We start from the raw sequence: 20897 nt of genomic DNA, 5'->3' as shown, positions 1-20897 counted from the left end.
AAAGTAAACGAACGTGCAAAACGGCAAAAGGCTGCAGATACACATACACGGCAGTGTGCTTGCCTAGCGTTTGTGAAGCCACATGCCTGCCCTGCTAGGAGATGGGATCAGGAGACTCCAGCCTGGGACTGAGAGACGTCTGCACAGGCGTGGAATCCCATGCATTTTGCAGCAGAGGCTGGGTGAGCTTACATTTGAGGTCAGTCTGGGCAATTTAATGAAACACACTGCCTTTTTGTTTTTGTTTTTAATTATTTTTTTCTTTTTTAAATTAAAAAGAGGGGCTGGAGAGATGGCTCAGCAGTTTAGAGTATTGGCTGTTCTTCCAGACAACCCAGTTTCCATTTCCAGAACTCACATAGCAGCTCACAACTCTTTGTAGCTCCAATTCCAGGGACCTGGCACCCTCCCACGGACATACATGCAGGCAAAACACCAATGCACATAAAAAAAAATAAATCAATTAATTTTTTTTTTTTTTTAGTGGTGATGGTACAAGCCTTTAATCCCAGAAACAGAGGCAAGCAGATCTCTTGAGTTCAAGGCCAGCCTGGTCTATAGAGTAAGTTCCAGGACAGCTAGGGCCATATGGTGCAACCCAGCCTTGAAAAACCAAAAATTAATTAGTAAATAAATAAAAAAAGAGGCCTAAGAACATAATATAGTGGTTAGTGTTTACCTGGCATGAACAAACCATAGGTTCAATCCTTGTTACCAAACTAAAGTCAAATAATTAAAAATAAAAATAAATTATTGGTTAAGTGCAGCCTCTGCTAACTTGTTCCTGGACCCATTCCAGAAGTCGATTTTTTTTTTTTTCTCTTACGGCTGTGTCCACGTGTATTGGTGGAGGTGGGGGGGTTGGGAGAGCTTGTTCTTCTACCATAGATGAGGACTTATTAGGGATGGTGGCTGACCTAGCAATCGGTGTTTTTTTTGTTTTGTTTTTTTTTTTTTTAATTTTAGCTGGAAGCCCAAACGGTCTGCCAGTCGAGAAGAACTATGGGTGCTTTCTCTGCTCTTTCCTGGAAGTCACAGGGTTGGTTCCCTTGCCAGCCCATAGAGACTCTTTTGTTTTCCTAGATCACAAGCCTAGGGGCTAGTTACAGCCCTGGTGGTCTGCAGGGAGGCTGGCTGTGTTCCCTAAGATGGGTCCCATGCTCTGCCATCCCTGGCCTGTGGGACATCTCTAGCCTTTGGGTATCCCAATGCTACTTCTCCAGAGTTGGGACACTTTGCATGTGACAGGCTGGGCAAGTTCTCTGGATACCAGGTCTCTGGAAGGCTTCCAGGGCAGCAAGCCATGACTATTCCAATCCTTTCCCAGAAAGGTGCAAAAAGTACAGTCACCCCACTCCCCCAGACCTGGGCAGCTGACCAAAAGGCCTCACAGGACAGCCTGTCCATCCCTGGGAACAAAGTTCCCGTGTTTCTGTTTCTGCACCCCCATCCCCCCTCTGCCACTCTCTGACATCCAGCAGACCCAGGACAGAGACCTTGACCATGGGTGAGCCACCTTCTCTGTGTGCTTGGCTATGACCTTGATTGTCATCCACTCCCTCTTCCGGGCAGCCACCCTAACCCCCTCCCCCAGCAGTGCTGTGTGCACTTGGCACACTGATGGAGGTTGTGTGCGTAATGGGAACAAAACTCAGAGTTTCCATGAACAGCTGGGAAATTGTAGAAACAGCCTGGGCTTGTGGGGCTCCCCATTACCCCCCTACCACAGAGGGGAAAGTAGGTGAATTGTTCTTTTTGATGAGATTGCCAAATAGCTGCCATTCGGGCTCTTTCTTCTCAGGGATGTGGGGAAGAAAGGGACCTATCTCTGTCCTCCTCTTCTGTTTTGTGTTTTGGAGGCAGAGTCTCACTATGTAGCCCCAGCTGTGGAACTCAACTATGTAGACCAGGCTGACCTCGAACTCACAGAGACCTGCCCGCCTCTGCCTCCCAAGTGCATAAAGGCATATGTCGTTACACCCAGCAAACAAAGTGTCTGTTAAAAATGTTAAAGCCCAACAAAAGGTTAGAATTTCATTTTAGTTTGGGGGAGAGAACATTAACTGGGTTAAATCTAAAAACACTCTATCAGTCTAGTGAAGTAACACTTGGATTAAATGTAGAATTAATGTTTGTAGGCATCTGTTACACTATTACACTAAGCAAGGGACTCGTGCTAGAGAGAAGGCTCAGCGGTTAAGAGCCCTGGCTGCTCTTCCAGAGGATCCGGGTTCAATTCCCAGCACCCACATGGCAGCTCACATCTGTCTGTAATTCCAGTTTCAGGTGTTCCAACTTTCTCATACAGACAGACATGTAGACCAAATACCAAATGTACATAAGAATAAATAAATCTGAGAGAGAGACAGATAGACAGACAGACAGAACTCTTGAAGGCCAGGTCAGAGATTTTTCAGTAACTACCATGTCAGATTCCTCCTGCTCCTTTGGCATTACTAGGAAACGTAGCTGGGTTCTTGGCCCCCGAAGTTTCCTGTGCAGTGGTCCAGATTCAGACAAGCTCTCCAGACCTTCCTAGAAGGGGTGGGTGGGGTCTCTTACAAATAGTGTCACATGTTGTTAAAAAAAAACTCCCTGTGTGCACTCTGTCCCACCCAGTTCCATCCTGAGAATCCCCTGAAGGTTTTCTACCGACCTTCTGGCTCAGGGGCCTTTGGGTTGTCCACAGGCTTTTTGATGAAGGATGCTTCTATAAGTAATTGTGTGTTGTATATATGTGCACTGGTGTATGCATTTGCACGTACCTGTGTATGGAGGCCAGAAGGCAGCCTGGGGTGTTATTCAGGTGTTGCCCACTCTTTTTGGAAACAATTTTATTTACTTTTAATTATGTGTACATGTGTGTATGTAAGTGTGAGTGTGGCAGCCAGAAGAAGGTGCTAGACACCCCGGAGCTTGAGTGATGAGCAGTTTCATCCTGTCAGTGTGGATCCTGGGGTCAGAATTCTGTTCCTCTGCAAAGCAAAATACACCCCTAACCATTAGGTCATTCCTCCAGACTTCACTTTTTCTTTTTGAAAAGGCGTCTCTCAAGTAGTCTAGGCTTGGTGGCCAGTGAGCCTCGAACCCACCTGTCTCCTCCTCTGTAGCACATACCTCTATATCCGACTGTTTTTTACTCTTGTTCTGGGTGTAGAATTCAGGTTTTTATGCTTTCAAGGCAAACATTTACCACCTAGGCTGTCTCTCCAGCACCTAGAACTATCTTCATGTCTGTTTCTTTCATCTCTGTATCTGAAAGTTTCCCAGATTGGAGCTAGGGTTCGTGTTAGCTGGAAAGAGTAAGCCTTTAAGTCTGGCTAGAATGTTGATCCTTTTTTAATAGGCAGGCAGTTTGTGAGAGGCTGGGGAGGGAGTGCTGGGGAACTCAGTTTTGCACATATTGCCTGGAGATGGCAGTGTGTCAGCAGGTTTGCTCATGTGGCCTCGATCTATACGGCATGTGCCGATCTGTGGCTCTGTGTGGGATGAACCAGAAGCCTGCTTGGCTTCGAGGTAGGAATCCATCTGTGCTTGAACTTCTCAACTTCTCTGCAGTGGTCAGGCCAGGACGGAGATGGGCAAATCAGGAAGATGCTGGGGCCTTCACCATCTCCCCTTGCCCCTTTCAACACAGGGAGCTTCTAGAAGATGCTCCTGTGCTGCTTCTCTTGTCCCTGATAGCCTTACCCAATGCGCTTCCATGATGAAGTCCCTAGGCCTTATAGAAATGCCTGGGGAGGGAAGGGTTATAACAGAAGGCTGTGCCAAACACCCCCCCTGTTAAGAAACAATCAAGGCAGTTAACCTGATTAAAATGTAAGCCTGTCTGTCATTCTAAGTGCCTGGACCCTGAGACAAAGAGGAAGGAAAGAATGGGCCTGGGTTGGGTGAGGCAGTGCTGGGGAGGACCAAAATGGAGTGGAGACCTATTTCTGAAGGACCTCCTCGTTCCTCTCCTGGACCCTCCTCACCTTAGAGCTGGGTGAGCATGTACATGCTAGCTCTCTGCCAGCTCCGGCACGATTTTGAGTCCAGAGTGATGGGGATAAGAAGGTGCAGGGGTGACATGGGTGGCGGGCGGCGGTGGCGGAGTGTGTGTGTGTGTGTGTGTGTGTGTGTGTGTGTGTGTGTGTGTGTGAGTGAGAGAGGAAGTCAGGCAAGGAAACGAGGAGGAAGAGTCCTAGTGGCTAAAGCTGAGTTAGGGTCAGTAGGCTGGGTTGGGACCTCAGGAAGCAAGATGCTCCGGTTTGTGGTCACACAGTGAGAAGGCAGAGGATGTGGGAAAGCCTTGCAGCTTAGTAATCAGTGACTCACTGACTGGCTGTATGTACCCTTGGCCAAAGAGCATGCTATGTAAGAGGAGAAGGTTTAGGATTGGTGTCATTTCTGTCTGTCCCTTCTGCTGCCTGCTTCCCCAACTTGGAAATAGGTGTTTATTTTTCTTTACTTTTTGTTTGTTTGTTTGTTTTTTAGTAATCCTCTTTTTTCATGAGTGCAGGGTGTCCAGGTGCCCTGCAGGAAGTAGTGATCAGTCAGGAAGGTTAGATACTGGTAGAAAGAGCCACGTGGTCCCTTTTATTGCCCCTTTGGTTTTCATGGAAGTGGAGTGGCAAGCCTCAGGCTTTAGTGTGCAGGAACATTGCCAGAGCTCCCAAGTAAAACCCACAGTCCTGGGCCAACCTGGTTTCTGGTTTGCCTGGAGGTACAGAGAATTTGCCCTTCCAGCAGGTTCTCAGGTGAACCTGAAGATTGTACACATAAAGAATGACTTCCTTCAAATAGTGGCCTATGCCAGGGTGTCTCATGGAGACTGGCCAGCTAGAGCCTTTGAGGAGGTCTTGGGCTTGAACTGGCTTGCAAGAGGACTGGAAGGGCTGGGGGAGAAGGGGCGCTGGGGCGGATAGTCTCGGCCATTCACCAAGCAGTGTAGCCAAAGGCCCTTGGGGTATGTTTTACTGCAAAGCTAAAGTACACATTTCTTAAATTACCTGCCCACTGAAGCAGGAATGTTGAGCAGATGTGTCTTAGCCTGAATGTTGGGGTGGTCTCTTTTCTAATTCTGCTTGCAGAATTCTGAGGTCTGCATAATCCAGCCTGGGTTGCGGTTGAGCCTGAGTCCAACACAAAGAACTCTTGCCCTTAAGACCCAACTGGTTCTCTGTTTTCACTTGGATGTCTGTCTGTGAGAGCCTGCTGCTGTTTAATCTCCTGCTCCTCATCTGCCTGCCTCCCTGCCCGTTCATTCTCCAGGATGCAGCCAAGAATGCAAATGCCAGGCCTAGTAGCTCATGCCTGTACTCCCAGCTCTTTGGTTAGTTGTGGCAGGAGGATTGCCAGGAGTTTTAGGTTGGCCTAGGCTACCTAGTGAGTTCCAAGCCAACCTGAACTGTAGTGTTCGACTACAAATAAACAAATCAATCAATCAATCAATCAATCAAACAAACAAACAAACAAACAAACAAACAAACAGAAGTAGGTACCAGGGGGTTACCTCAATGGCGGCACACTTGCCTCCAGTGTTTGAGGCTGGGTTTGATTTGCACCACAATTGAACCATATGTTTTCTTGAACCTTTCAAGGCCTGTTGTCTGTAGCCTCTAATGCTATCCCCTGTGTGATTTCTTGTGTGTCTTAGTCACTGTGGACTTCAAGTAGATGTTCCCTCTCTACTAGTTTCTATGGATAGAGTGTTCCATCCCCCCACCCCCTCCACTAGCTTGTTTTTACATGTTCTAGGGGTCTGAACTTTCCTTTAGGGGAGCTCTCTTGGCCACCTCTGACACCAGGTTGATTGTTCTGTTTTCCAACATTTGTCTGTGGTGGTGGGAGGGCACACACTCACTTGTTCCCTGATGTCTGTTAATGGAATTGGTAGCTTACTCTTAGTGGTCCTGTCCTGTGTATTATGCACTTCATTTGGAAAATAAATTATGGTTCAGCCTACTAAGGGTAGAGAAACAAAAATACACATTCCTGGGGCTGGAGAGATGCCTCAGTGTTAACGGCACCAACTGCTCCTTCAGAGGACCTGAGTCTCATTCACAGCACTTACATGGTAGCCTACAACCCATCTGTATCTCCAGTCCCATGGCAACAGATGCCTTCTTTTGGCCTCTGCAGGCACTGTGTACACACACACACACATTTTTGGCCTAGAAGTGTAGCTTACTGGTAGCCTCCCACTTCCCAGCAGCTCCTCAGTGCTAACGCCCCAGGGTGCATCACTCTTCCCAGGCCCTTTGATTCACTGTTCCCCAGCTCTGTGTCCCTCTGGTACTCTCCATGGTCCCACACAAATACGGTGAGTACATGGTACCACAGTGTCTCTCTGTGGCCCTCATGCAAGAGCACCAACATGCATGACTCTCTAGGTTAGGGCTTAGGTGTACTGCACAAGAAAACAAAAACAGACTGTACTCTGACATCCTGTGCTGCTCAAATTCCCAGTGTGACTCAGATTGTGCCAGTTAGATGGGTTCATTGCTTGTGCAACTGTTTCGTGGGAAGAGGCTGGGCCTTCTCTTCTTCAGGATACACTGAGGACATCTGTTTTGCTGGAATGGTTCGCTGGCAGGGATGTCTTTATGCCACAACCGCCTGAGTAGCAACCCCTTGCAGCATAGTTCAGCAACAGGATCTCTGGAGTAGGCCCTGGGATCTCAGCCTGTTTCTTCATCTCTTCCAGTGTGTCTCCAGGCTACTTAATATCCAGAGTGGAAACTGTTGGCTCAGTTTGACCAGGTAAACCTTGAGCTGCACATTAGCCTTGGCCTCACCATCCTGGTAAGTTTCTTGTGTGGGCTTTACTCTCCCAGTCCTGGGAGGGAAGGTACCCAGTGTCATTAGCATCTCAGGGACTCACCTTATTCTTGGTGACTGGCAGGAAGTGACATTTCTTGAGTGAATGAACTCTTGGACTAAGGTAGATTTTAGTTGCCATTGCTTTTATTTCTTTCTTATTTACGGAGACAATGTCATGTAGCCCTGACTTGCTATATAGCTAAGCTTGAACATGGACTCATTTTCCTTCTCTTCTGGGAGCTGGCATGTGCTGGGCAGGGACTGGCTTTTAGTTTTGGTAGGTATAAGCTGGCTTTTAGTTTATTCAACATACGTGAAGTACCCAGGGTGATGATGCCTACCCATAATCCTAGTCCTTAGTAGGATTGTCATGAGTTCAAGGCCAGCCTGGGCTACATGTTCAGGCCTTCGAGAGTTAGATGATAGCAAAATCCATTCTGGAAATAATAGACAAGACAAAAATGTGTTTGTACATTTGTGCGCTCTCTCTCTCTCTCTCTCTCTCTGTATGCACAATAAGAGAATAGTTTAGAGAAAGGAACAATAGATGGTCCTAACATTTACTGACATAGATTGTCTGTAGAAGATGTTGTTGGTCTGTAGGGGCCTTGTAGACTTTAGTTAGATGGGAAGTTAAACCTCTCATCTTTGATCAGAAATTCTTTACACATGGCCCCTTGTGTGCTCAGCCCTGTACTAGGCTTGCGTTGACAAAGGGATACTAGAGGACCCTCTTCGCCTTTTAGAAACAAAAATCTAGTTAAGCAGGCTTGTTGGAAGACCAAGAAGTTTAGTATTCAAAATGGTTGAGGAGCTCAGAGTGACCCGAGGCTCCCAGGAAGAGAATGCAATGGAAATGCCCGTGAGAAAAAGCATGTGAGGTGGAGGGAGTTGCCAGGCCTTGCTTTTCTATTTGACTCTGATGACAAGCTGGAAGTGTCTCCTTAAGCAGTGATGTAAGTGATGGGTGTGAGTGAGCACCACATTGCTCAGGCCACACGTGGGACACTGGTCTGGCAAACAGTAGTGAACTCAGAGGGACAACAGGCCACACTTTTGCAATCTGGGAAATGTTGAGGGATGAGAACCGGGGCAACTCTCACCAGGCTCTGGTGGGAAGAGCTGGCTTCCTGCCTTGGACCACTTCCTTGTCTTTCCCAGCCTGAGGACATTTTAGAAGTTCTGGCCCAGATTCCTGGTGGGCCCTGAGCCCTGAAGTCTGCTTTTCTCCCCTCTTGTCTGGTTCCAACCCTGGGCTTGGCTGTCATTAGACTCATTCCAGGCCCAGCTTGGGGCTAAGTAAGCCTTCCTGGTCAGTTTATGCTGGCTGCCCCAGGCCCTTCTCACCAGTCTCTGGCCTGATGACCCCCTCTCCACGGTGCTGACGCACAGTGAGGGAGATCAGCAGATATTTGTGTGGTGAGCTCAAGGCTGCTGGTTCTGATTCTGGTCCCTGCTCCTGGGTTACCATTGACCTTTTTTTCCTTTTTAATGGTCTTCCATTCTTCCTGTTTTAGCAGCCTGAGATTTCTTGGGGTGAATGAGTGGGCCCCTGTCACTCCTGTGCTGTCTGGATGTTGCCTACCCTGGGTAGCCTTTGGGATGCCATAGCTTGAGGCTCAGGTTCTGGAACAGGAAGTAGGAAAACTGTAAAGTGGTTTGATGGGGGGGGGGGGGAATGGAATAATACAATCCTTGAATGCCTGGAGCCGAGAATGAGAATGAGGCTGTATTCCATCTGTACTCAGTTCAACTCCAGTTGTTCATTGGCTCTTGCCTTGAGTGAAGAAAGGCCAAAGATAGCTTGCCTTGGGTGGGTAAGGCCTCTGGACCATGCTCATTCAATGAATGGGTAGGGACTGAGATGAGATAGTTATTCTCTTTTTGCTAGTTTCAAACAGGATCTTCCTTTGCTGCCTAGGCTGCCCTTGAACTTGAAGTAATCCTCCTGCTTCAGCTTTCTGAGGGCTGAGATTGTGGGTGTACAGCACCCCAGGAACCACCACCCCTATGTGATTCGGGTTCAGTCCTACAGCCTACATTCTTAGCCTTTTGTGGGGTGGGGTGGGGAGGCAGGGCCTGTTTGGGGGAAGTGGAGGTGAGACAGGATCTCTTGAGAGGCTAGCCTCTATATATGAAATGACTAAGGCTGGCCTAAACTCCTGACTACCTAAACTACCTCTGCCTCCCAGATGCTTGGAATTACAGGCATGTGCCACTTTACTTGTGTCCTACTATAGGGTCCTACTACAGTACCTAGGCTGTCTATGAACTTACTCTCTAGCCCAAGCAGGGCCTGAACTGAAGATCCTCTTGCCTCTGGCCACTTGAATAGCTGGGACCGATCACAGATCTGCACCACCATAGTTCTCCTTGAAGCTCTCTGGACTCTGGAGGCAGTCTTTACTTGAATAGTGTGCCTTCAGGGTGCTGCTCGGGCTGGGGTTGTAGCCTGTTGGTAGGTAGAACATTTGCTTAGCATATATGAGGCCCTCAGCTCCACAAAGGGAAATGGAGAAAAGAATAATTACTAGCTTTCTAATTTTGGATACAGAGACTTGCACAGGTGACCGTGTCATTGTTAGTTTGACCATAAACAAGGAAGATGTTATAGTGAAATGTTTGTAGAAGAACTCATGTGTTCAGATGTGTCAGCAGTTGTTTCTGTAGGGTTCTGGGTGTTTCATTTTGGTTTGGTTTGGTTTTTAGTTTTTTGAGACAAGGTTTCTTTTTATAGAGCTGACTGTCCTGGAACTCACTCTGTAGACTAGGTTGGCCTCAAAATGATAGACACCCACCCACCTCTGCCTCCTAAGTGTGCCACCACTGCCCAGTGGGTTTTAGGTTTTGTGCTATACTTAAGAAAGTTTGGGCTGAGATGTAGCTCAGTTGGCAGAGTGCTTGCCTCATATGCCCAAGGATCTATCTAGGTTTGGTCCCCAGCATTGCATAAACTGGTGTGGCTCTGAGAATCTCAGCACTCAGGAGGCAGAGGCAGGAACATCAGGAGTGCAAAGTCTGCCTCAGCTACATATAAAATGGAGGGCAGCTGAGGCTACGTGAGTCTGTGTTTCAAAGGAAGGGAGGAAGGGATGAAGTCAGTGATGCTGAGTGCCTGTCTTTTCTAACCTTGCTGCATTCCCACATCACACGCTGGGGTCGATCAATAGGCTGAAGCAGAACAAAGCAAAAACCACATCGACTCCAGGCCTCAGAATATCTAGCCTTTTGCTGGGCTGTGGTGGTGCATGCTTTTAGTCCCAGCACTTGGGAGGAAGAAGCCGCCATATCTCTGTGAGCTGAATCCCAGCCTGGTCTACAGAGTGAGTTCCAGGACAGCCAAGGGCTAAGTAGAGAGACCCTGATTCAAAAAACAAACCACAAACAAAATATACATCGACAGTATTCCAAAGATTCTTCCAAGCATAATCAGACAGAAATGGACATTGAAAAATAGGTATAAATACTCCTCTGGAGTAGCTTTGCAATTCCTTGACTGTAACAGAAGAGAAAGAAACTGCAATAAACTAAAGGGGATTGTTAAGCGTTGAAGAAATATGTTCTTTGCAAGAGATAATTTTCCACCCAGCAACGTTACGTGCTTGTGTTGTCTGTAATTACTCCTTTTAATTTTAGACAGTGCCTGTTGACTCTTACTCTATTTCAGAGAACTTTTGCCTTCTCGCACCATCCTGGTCTCCCCTCCCTAACACAATTATGCTAATTACATTATTGGAATGTCTCCATTTTTTTTAAAAAAGGATTTCTTCTAACCACGATTTCTGCCTTTGTAAGCGTTTGCAAAATTTAATTTTATTATTTCTGTGTGTAGGTGGATGTGTACCACAGATCACGTGCGGAAGTCAGAGGGCAGAGTTTTCCTTTTACCTTGTTTTGAGACAGGGTCCCTTAGCTCTGCGCATTGGGTGCTCTGGCCCCCGAGCTGCTAGATGCTCCATGCTAGCCTTCTCAGCCTCTGTCTTGTTGTGCAAAAGCTGGGATTGCAGATGGGTTCCCCTACAATCAGCTTCTTTCCAAAAAAAAAAATTTTTTTTAAGATTTATTTCTATTTTATGTTTCTGAGTGTGTTTTGCCTGTATGGATGTGTGCCGGATGAGTGCTAGGTGCCCGTGGAGGCCAGAGGAGACCCAAGGATGGCACAGATACCCAGGAACTGGAGTTACAGATAGTTGTGAGCCACTGTGTGGGTACTGGGAATGGAACCCCAGGTCCTCTGTAAGAGTAACAAGTGCTCTTAACTAAAGCGTGCTCTCTCTCTCCAGTCCCAGCAAACAACTTTTTCTATATGCCGTGGGGTCTCAGGTCAACACACCAGGTTTGTGGGGCCAGCACCTAGGCTGTCTTGCCTTACTTGCTCCTCAAACTCTTCATGTCCTTCTTTGCACCACTCTCAAACTCTCTTTATGAGAGAGAGAGAGAGAGAGAGAGAGAGAGAGAGAGAGAAAGAGAAAGGGCAGGGGCAGGGGCAGGGGCAGGGGAGGGAGAGAGGGAAAGAGGAAGAGCAAGCTACATTTCATTGTGAAGTCATTTTCTTCCCTGGCAAGGGAATTTCTTTTATGCTTGGGAATCTCTACTTGTTAACTTAATGAGATCTTGCCAAGGGATAAATCTCTTATTTGTTTGTTTGTTTGTTTTCTAGGAATTGAACCCAGGACCTTACACTTTTGCTAGGCAAGCACTTAACTGCCAACTTCTAGCCCCACTGGTTGGTTGGTTGGTTGGTTTGTTTGTTTGTTTGTTTGTTTTTTAAATTTTTTGAAATAGGTTCTCACTAAATTGACCAAACCAACCTTGAATGTACTTTGCTGGCCTGGACTCAACTTTGTGGCCCATTGGCTTTGCCTTGAATTCATAATCCTCCTGCCTCAGTCTCCTGAGTAGTTGGGATTACAAGCCTGGGCTTTAAGACTCAACAAGGAATAATGCTTTTGGGTTTTTTTCCTGATGCCCATACTGGCCTATATAACTAAGACTAGCCTTGAACTCCTAACCTTCTTGGTTGTATAAAGCTTCCTGAGTGCTGGGATTAAAGCACTACCAGGCCTTTCCATCGGAGTAGTGTGTGCATTCCTGCTTATTTCCTGATGCTGAATGTTACTATAAGGAGATGAGAGTAGTGTAATGAACTCCCATGTAAAAAGGGTTTTAGTCAGGCATGGTGGTGTGTGTATGTCTGTACACCACTCTTGGGAGGCTGAGGCAAGACAGGACCATGAATTTCAAGCCTGCCTGAGCCACCTCCCAAGGCTATGCCTTCCCCCACCTTAAAGATTTATTTATGTTTCTGTGTGTTTGCCTGTGTGAATTTATGTACATCCTATGTGTGTAAGAGCCTGTGGAGGTTGGAAGAGGGTGTTGGATTTTCTGGCATTGGAGTTGCAGATGATTGTGGGTACTGGAAACCCTGTTTTTCCTCCCTCTTACAATAGTTTTCTCAAGCTTCCTTTGTTGGTATGTCTGGTCTAAGTTCCTGGCAGAATTCGGTTCTCTGACAACTATAATCTATCTTCTAGTACCTCTGTGGTGCCGTTTGGTTCCTCTCTTCCTCTTTTCCTTTTGTTGTACGCTAGCTCCACTCTGCACGTGTGTGTCATGTATTTTTGTACACACGCCTGTGTGTGCACGTGAGTGAATCTGCATGTGTAGGAGTATGTATGGAACCCAGGGGCCAATGTTAGGCATCTTCCTTCAAGTTCCTTGCCTGACTGTTTGAGGCAGTGTTCCCCCTGTACCTGGACCTTACCTAGCTGGCCAGCAAGCCCCGGGAATGAATCCTCTTGGCTCTTCTTTCCAGTGCTGACATTACAAGCCCTGGCTCCCATAGCTGTCTCTCACATGGGCGCTGGGGACTGAGCTATCTCCCCTCAGCCCTCGTTTATGATTTGTGTCTTTTTGGTTTTGTTTGTTTTATACATAGAATTTAACTATTGAGACTAGGCCTGCCTAGAATTCCTGTCTCCCACCCTTATCTCAGCCTCCCAAGTGCTGTCGTCTGGTGGGCCCACTGTTCTGGCCATGGGCAGAACTATTTTCCTTGAATCTTGTGATGCTAGTATGCATGGCTTTGCCTGTGTTTGCCTAATGATCTATTGTTCCCCAAAATAGAAGAACCGCCCCCTTCCTTCCCACCAGGTGGGTTGACTTGTTCCCCACTTCCCACAGGCGTACAGAGGGTGTTCAGCGATGTTCTCTGGGTCTGGAGAATGGGGGTGTGGCAGGGATGTGACTCTGTCCTCTATTCTGGGATTCTTGTGAATGATTCCTGGAATACTGCCATGGTTCAGTCTACTGTTTTGGTAAAGTACCCCCCATTTCCATTGGAAGGAATACTGAGTCTCCTGGGACTGGCAAGTTATCCTTAGGTCAGTGAGTGAGTGTGTGTGTGTGTTGGAGTCCTTCTACTGGAGAGAGGCAGCTTTCCTTCCCATCTCCCACAAAGAGTTTTCCCCATAACCTTTCTATTGGAAAAGACCAAGAATTGGTGGCAGTTTATCTCTCACTGGGCTTGGGGCCTTTGTGAGAAATGGCCTAGTTTTGCTCAGCTCATCATTTGGGTTGTCTCAGTTGGGCCTGAGAGAGAGAGAGCATTTTCTTTTTAGTCATGGTCAAGGCAGTTGGGAAGTGTGTGTCATTTAGCCAACACACTTGGATTGTAGTGAGTCAGAGACTGTCAGGGAAGGTCAACTGGGGCAGCCATCTTAGAACCAGTTCTAGCTAGCCCTCCTGAAATGGAACTTCTGGCCCTTCAGGCATCCTGTCCTCAAAGATAAAGATTAGGTGAGGTTGAAATTCAGTTTGGTCACCTAGGAAGCATTCCATGTGACAAGGGAGGAGAAGGGTCTTAAGTACACATCTCAGTAGCCTCAGAAAAACTTGCCTTGGCCAAGTTTGTCTTGGATCCTGTTCGAGTATGTCTGTCTGTATGTCTGGTTTTTATTTGTTTTTATGGCAGTGCTCAAAGAAACCTGGGTAGAGAGTAGTAGCCTAGGCCAGTCCAAGTTCCTCCAAGTTCCTATTCTATTCTCCTTGGTGATCAACTTCTTGACTGAGCCTCAAGGCAAGCTACCACCTAGTTACCACCACCTCAAAGAAGTGCTTTGCTTCTTTCTCTCCATTAGGTCTGGAAGAAAAACAGAGCTCGATAAATACTGCAGAAAAGTGTGCCAACATAGCTGGCAAAATCACATTTGTGGGTGCTTCTGAACCCAATGAGGGGGTGACAGCCGGCAGGATTCAGCTTAGCTTCTCATGGGCAGGGGGCCAGTCACAGTGCTCCAGGATTCCGAGATGAACGTCATATTGTCCCCTGAGGCTTAGGTCTAGTGCTTAGAGATAGACCTGAGGCTGTGGAATACCTTACTTCTGACCCTGAGCCTAGTGGTCAGCGGGGGGCGGGACTCCAGCCGCTCTTTAATGGGCAGGGCCTGGATTGAGTAGCCACACACCGGAGCCTTGTCTCAGGCTCAGCTCTCTGGGAGGACGACAGTTGCCCCTGTACACCACTGAGGGAGGAACTCTGGTAAGACCTGCGTGTGTTCTCTCTGCCTTTCTTTATTTCCTCCAGGGAATCTGGGTTTTTATTTGCTTGCTTGCTTGCTTGTGGGTTGTGGGTTGTTTTCTGGGTAGTGTCTGCCTGCCCGTGTGCTCTCTTGAGTCTTCCTGTGTAGCCCTGGCTGACCTGGGACTCAGTTTATGTGGATCCATTAGCGATTATCCTGCCTCTGCCTCCCAAGTGCTCAGATTACAAATGTGAGCCACCATGCCTGGCTAACATCAAAGAGTCTTTTATAAACATTTCTCCCCCAAGACTAACTTACAGTTAAGGAAAAACAAAAAAATAAACAAACAAACAAAAAAAAAAAAAAAAAAAAAACCAAAAATCTCTGCTGGAGCAGAGCTCGCCCTGTACTGCTTACAAAAGGCCGGGGTCATTGAGTTTTTAGTGCCCTCAGCAGTTCCAAGACCTCCGGGCAAGGACTCCTAACTGCCCCAGCTTCCTTACTTTTGTGTGAGATAGGCCAGGTGACAGAGCTCTGCCCACTGGGTCTTCCTATCAGCAAGGACTGGCTGTCACTTCAGAGCCACCCCCACCCCCACCACTACCACACACACACACACACCCTATCTTTATAAAGTCCAAAAGCAGTGTTTTCTAGAGGAGGCTGGCAGCCATGTGGCAAGGTGAGAGGAAAGAGGTTTCCTGGAGAAGGCGTTAGCCCCGGGCTTGTGGTGTGGTGTGGTGGAGGGCAGTTCTCTAATGTTCCAGGCTGCCCTCTAAGCCATGCGAGGGATCTCAGGGCTACTAAGCCTCTGAAGAGCCAATCCATCATAAATGCCAACCTCTACCTGAATGCCTAACCAGGTTGAGCTGCCAAAGTCAAGTCAGCCACAGTGCCCACATGAATGGTTGTTGTTTCCTTTTCCATAGTATTTTGAAGTTGCTGAGGGGAAATTTGAGAAAGGTATATGAAGTAGGAACCGTGCTTTGTTCTAAGATTCTACAACAAGAGCCCTGTAAGATAGCTTGGCCTCCACAGTACCCCTAGCTGCCCCTCCTCCCAGATCTTCAGGGTATCCCTAGCCTGGATATAGTGTCCCCACTAGTGCTGACAGAAATCGGCAGATCTCTGTGCAGAGGCCTACAGAGTTAGTTCTGGGGTTCTCCACAGTATCCAGGGCACATGTTCTCTGTCTTCATGCTGAGCCCATGGCGGATGCCAGGACTTAGACGTCATTCAGACCTGACTTCAGTTCATAAAAAATTCAGTTTGCCTTGAGATCTTGTTTCTTGGCCTCCGGATCCCAGCTTCTGTATCTATTAAGTAGGTATCTTTCCCAGGTTCTTTGTAAGGGAATAATGAATGAATGCCAGGGCCATAGCAAGATCTGCCCTTGGAAAAGGCTGACACTTGGCATTTCTCCTTAACTAAATCTACTTAGACCTCTGCCCCTCGCACATACAGCCCTCTCATTGAGGAAAATGTAGACAGCTCGCAACCTGGCTGGCTGGATAGCCAACTTATCTCCCTCCCTCCCTCCCTCCCTCCCTCCCTCCCTCCCTCCCTCCCTCCCTCCCTCCCTCTTTCTCTCCTTCCCTCCCTCCATTCATTTTTCTTTTCCGTTCGTTCTCTTTCTACAGAGTCTCATGTAGCTCGGGCTGGCCTTGAACTCACTGTGTAGCCGAGGCTGACCCTAACTCCTCATCCTGCTTTCCTCTTCCAAGTTCTGGGAATATGAGCATGTGCTACATGCCTGGGAAACCACCTCCATTGAACAGTGGGTTTCAGTGTAATTTTTGCCCAAGATCCATTCCACAAAGCACCAATTAATCTGGGTCTTAGTGATGAATCCAGAGTGTTGCCCTGTCTGGTCCTTCCAGTTGTGTGGCTGAAAGTATATTCAACTGAAGAGCAACCCTAAAATTTATTTATTTATTTATTTATTTATTTATTTCCGAGGGTCTTACTATGTAGCCCCGGCTGGCCTTGCGAGAAGTCCATCTGCTTCTGCCTCCCGAGTGAAGAAAGACATTTTTTTGTCCCCAGCGTTTGTGACCCATATATGGAATCTAAAGCCAGCATACCCTCAGATGTGTTGTGGCGTATGTGACTGACAGAGTGCAGGAGTTGAATGCAGAGGCAGCTACAGGGTCTTATGACAGTCTGTTAACAGCTTTGTGCTTGGGCTGAAAGTCAGACTTTGGAAAGCCATCTTGTCTTGAATGATTATAGCCAGATGGTCAGCTTTTTGTTCTCTGGCTGGTTAGTTTTTGTTTTTCTCTTCTTTCATTCTCAGCCTCCTTTTCTTTTCCGTTTCCTTTTCCTTTTTCTTTTTCTTTTTCTCTGTTTTTCTTTCTTTGTTGTTATTGTTGTTGTCATCATCTGAGACAGGGTCTTACTATTTGCTATGGCTGTCCTGGAACTCACTATATAGATCAGGCTGGCCTCAAACTCACAGAGATCCATCTACCTCTGCCTCCCAAGGGATTAAATGCTTGTGCCCTGTGCCTAGGCCAGTGTTAGGGATCACATCTGGGGCTTCTGTACATGTGAGGCCCATAACCACTCTATGACTGAGCTGTATTCCCTAGCCTTCTTTCAAGGGAGTGTCATTTTTCTTCCTTCCTTCCTTCCTTCCTTCCTTCCTTCCTTCCTTCCTTCCTTCCTTCCTTCCTTCCTTCCTTCCTTCCTTCCCAACCCCCAACACGTCCTTTTTCCCCTTTCCTCACTGTGTAGCACAGAGCAGTCCCAACTGGTAGAAGTCAAATTTCAAGCACCTCAATTCAGGTAATCAGCAGCTAGGACCTTCCCATCACTTTGATTGCTCAATTCTGACAGCCATCCAGTGAGCTGGGTACCACCTTTACAGATGAGAAAGTGGTGATGGTTGAGGCTGTGCAACTTGCCCAGTGCCCTTCCTCTCGTAAGTAGTAGAGCAGGAAGTTAAAGCCATGTGTTTGATGCTAATAGCTATGCTATGGTAGGCTGCCCTGGATCATCCTGTGATGTTTCCCAATAAGTAGCTTACCCAAGATCACATTGTCTGTAAGCAGCAGAGGCAGGCAGTGGTCAGTAGGACCTGTTTCTTGGCCATGGGGATGCTGTGCTGTTCTGGACAGGAGGAGCACTATGCACTAAGGCCTCTGGTGCTGGAGCACCTCCTCATGCCTGCAGATGTCACTAATTAAATTATAACTGTACTAAGAGAAGTGAGTGATTACCAGGAAAATCAAGGACAGCTCTCATTCTTCTTTGTTCCTTCTCAGTCTTAGCTGTGTCATATTATCCTGTTTCCACATTGGACATTATAGCCACTCCTTTCTCTTACAGCCCCACGATGTTCCAGGAAATTGATAGGATTTCATTGACCACAACACATTTCTGTCTATGGCCTTTTTAAAAGTTTTATTTATTTTAATTTAATCTTCTGTGTATAAATGTTTCAGTTCTGAAATCCATGTGCCTAATGTAGGGTTTGTTTGTTTGTTTTTTGTTTTTTTGAGGCAGGGTTTCTCTGTATAGCCCTGGCTGTCCTGGAACTCACTTTGTAGACCAGGCTGGCCTTGAACTCAGAAATCCGCCTGCCTCTGCCTCCCGAGGGCTGTGATTAAAGGCATGCGCCACCACGCCCGGTGCCTAATGTAGTTTTATCTTATCTGGATGTTCTACCTGACTAACCTACCTTGACTAATTTGAGGTGAATCTGAGATATCATTAATCCATGGTTATTTCAGTATTTCTGTAAGGCCTTTCTGTTTAAAGCCATACCCTTAACGCAGGTATTAATTATGTCTCTCTGTCTGCTTTGGATGGGAATGGATTCTGGGCCTCTTAACTGTACAGCCAACCTAGATCAACCTCCTCCGCCCATGGTTTCTTTTGTTTTTCTTCTTTTTAAGACTTCGTATTAGGGGCTGGAGAGAGAGCTCAGTGGTTAAGAACATTGACTGCTTTTGCGGAGCACCTGGGTTTGATCCCCAGTACCCACATAGTGACTTACAAGTGTCCATAACTCCAGTTCCAGAGGATATGATGTCCTGCTCTGGTCTCTGGGAACGCCTGAATGCATGTGGTACATGGATACAGATGCAGCCAAAACAGCCATACACATAAAATGATAATAATACATTTTTATTAGCATAATATTTTTATTAGCACAATGAAACCCATTACGCACAGTGTTAGTTTCAATAAGACACACACACACACACACACACACACACACACACATATATATATTATATATATATTGCATTCTGATCTTATTCAATCTCCAGTACCCTCCTGTCTCATTCCCACTGATTCCCCTCTCTTCCCAGGGGTTGAGGGGGAGTGTGTGAGTGTATGTGTGTGTGTGTGTGTTGTGTGTATTAGAGTTAGCTTTGACTCAGTGAGTTTCTTTAGGGTTTCTTACAGGAACATGGTTACCTGACACAGAGCTTACCAACCCTACTTCTTTTAGGTGGAACAGGTTCCTACATAGCTCAAGCTCACTGTGTGTCTGAAACTGGCCTTGAATCCTCCTGCCTCTTCCTCCTAGGTGTTAGGAGGCATGTACCCCAGTGCCCAGCACGTCCTTTTTCTTGTTGTCTTACCCCTTCAGCAGAAGGATTCCTCCAAAGTCAAGTAGAGCGTGTAGAGACTGAGGCTAAGTCAGATCTTGATGCTTATCCTACTCAGAGTCCGAGGGGAGGAGAGCCCTTGCTCTTGGCTTGGGGCTGTGAGTTGACATTTACTTGAGTGTGGGGGCAGAGATAGAGACCTTGCCTTCACCTGGCTTTGTGTTCTAGGTATCCGTGGTCACCATGAAGCGGCTGCACCCAGCCCTTCCAAGCTGCCTCCTGTTGGTGCTGTTTGGTATATGGAGAACTGCCCCCCAGACTCATGCCTCGTCTGCTGGCCTGCCGCCCCTCAGTGCCACCTCCTTCCTGGAAGATCTCATGGACCGCTATGGAAAGAATGACAGCCTTACCCTGACACAGCTGAAGTCCCTGCTCGACCACCTGCATGTGGGAGTGGGCCGGGATAATGTTTCCCAGCCCAAGGAAGGACCCAGGAACCTCTCCACGGTAAGGCTCCTCTCTGTTGACACCGTTGGACACAGAGGGGCCCAGCAGCTTGGCCAGGGGAGGCAGGTAGACCCTGGTGGCAGTCAGCTCCCATCTTCACTGGGGTCAGCATATTCTTCATCCTCAGGGAGGCTTCCCCACTACCTGCATGGTGTTTTGTGCTCTCACAAAGGGTTAAGAAGAGGGTCGGCAGTCCCCAGACAGTTTTGCAGCTGCACCTGAGTGCGTGCTGGTGAACCATGGCTCTCAGGAGAGTTTCCTGTTCTCACACCATGCCAGACACGCCTCATAATCCCCTCAGATGCAGGAAGAATTGTTTTTCTGGGGAGTGGTTTCACAGGGGTTCCTGGGGTGGGGGCCAAGACTCTAGTCTCAGGGGTTTCACTAGTCCAGTCTCCAGTCTCATCTGAAATGTTCTCCCATCCCATCTTCCACTATTCAAGTCTGAGGCTGTTTGTGGCAGCCCAGTAGTGGTCAGCCTGCGGAGTCCTTCTGTTCTGTTTTGCCCCTCACACTGAGCATTATGGGAAGTGGAGAGGCAGGATTAGGGTCCTCAGTGGCTAAAGAGCATCGGCGGCTCCTGAGGAGGACCCATACACCATGTTGAGTTGAGGGGCTCAGCTAGCTGGGATGAAAATGAAGTACCACATTTTGTGGGGTGCACTGTAATTATGGGGTTCTCCTATGAGAGAGGGAAGTTGAGGGTCATGTGCATGAGGCATGCTGAAGCCACACCCTGAAGGATAAATAGGCTGGGGCTGAAAGGAGAAAAGTGGCCGGGGCACTGTGCATCGCACGCATGCAGAGCTGCTCAACTGTGACAAGTGTCAGCATCACTGGGGAGGCTGAGTGCCAACGTGGGCAGTGCCTGAGTGGCAGGCTGAGTTCAGAGGACTTACACGTGGGCCTTAGGGACTGCAGCAGTGTTCTGGGTCAGTAATCCCAGGGGGGGCCAACTCTCAGAGGTGGACCCTGGTAAAACCACCCTCAGAGAAGGGTTGTGGCTTATGTGACTAAAACACAATGAGAAGAATGTGGGCTGGGGAGATGTCTTAGCGATAAGAGCCCTTGCTTTGAAAGAGTGAGGACCCAAGTTTGAATCCACAGCACCCAGGTAAAGGTTGGGCAGCCATGCATACCTCTAGTCCCAGTGCTGTGTCTTATTGACTGCAGGCCTAGTTCCAGGCACAATGAGAGACACTGTCTCGAGGGAATGAGGCGGGGAGAGCAGTGGAACAGGACACCCTGTGTTCTCTCCTGGTCTCATGAATGTGTGCATACGTCATACACGCACACACGCTCTCAATTTGACTTCCCATAATATGCAAGACTTCCTAAGGTCACGGGTGCCTGTGTCTTTTAATCAGCACAGGTCCATCCATATTCCTGCACAGGTATCTATAATCTACATTTTTAGTAGAATAGCTCCCTGGGCTATTGTGAAGTGCAGCTAAATTTGCTGTCTGGTTTCCAGATAGAATCCTGTCTCTCTGAAATCACACCC

General features: G+C 47.6%; 1 protein-coding gene across 13 annotated transcripts in view; it reads left to right on the top strand.

The window, feature by feature from the left end:
- Positions 1 to 20897, top strand: part of Slc39a14 (solute carrier family 39 (zinc transporter), member 14) — a 47986-nt gene that overhangs the window by 13398 nt on the left and 13691 nt on the right. For 6 of the 13 annotated variants that reach the window (XM_030247713.1, XM_006518786.4, XM_006518787.4 and 3 more), the window contains one exon: positions 19115 to 19393. In XM_030247713.1, coding sequence (XP_030103573.1) covers positions 19130 to 19393 — 264 coding nt within the window. In that variant the 5' untranslated portion in view covers positions 19115 to 19129. Of the gene's footprint in view, positions 1 to 6688; positions 6787 to 11316; positions 14345 to 19114; positions 19394 to 20897 lie in introns of those variants that run through there. The other 7 variants (NM_144808.4, NM_001135151.1, XM_030247714.1 and 4 more) reach the window with 2 other exon arrangements.

The sequence above is a fragment of the Mus musculus genome, chromosome 14 (assembly GCF_000001635.26).
Source record: "Mus musculus strain C57BL/6J chromosome 14, GRCm38.p6 C57BL/6J".
Classification (NCBI taxonomy): Eukaryota; Metazoa; Chordata; class Mammalia; order Rodentia; family Muridae; genus Mus; species Mus musculus.
The sequence above is the reverse complement of the archived record's forward strand: the minus strand, read 5'-3'. Positions and strand labels throughout refer to the sequence as shown.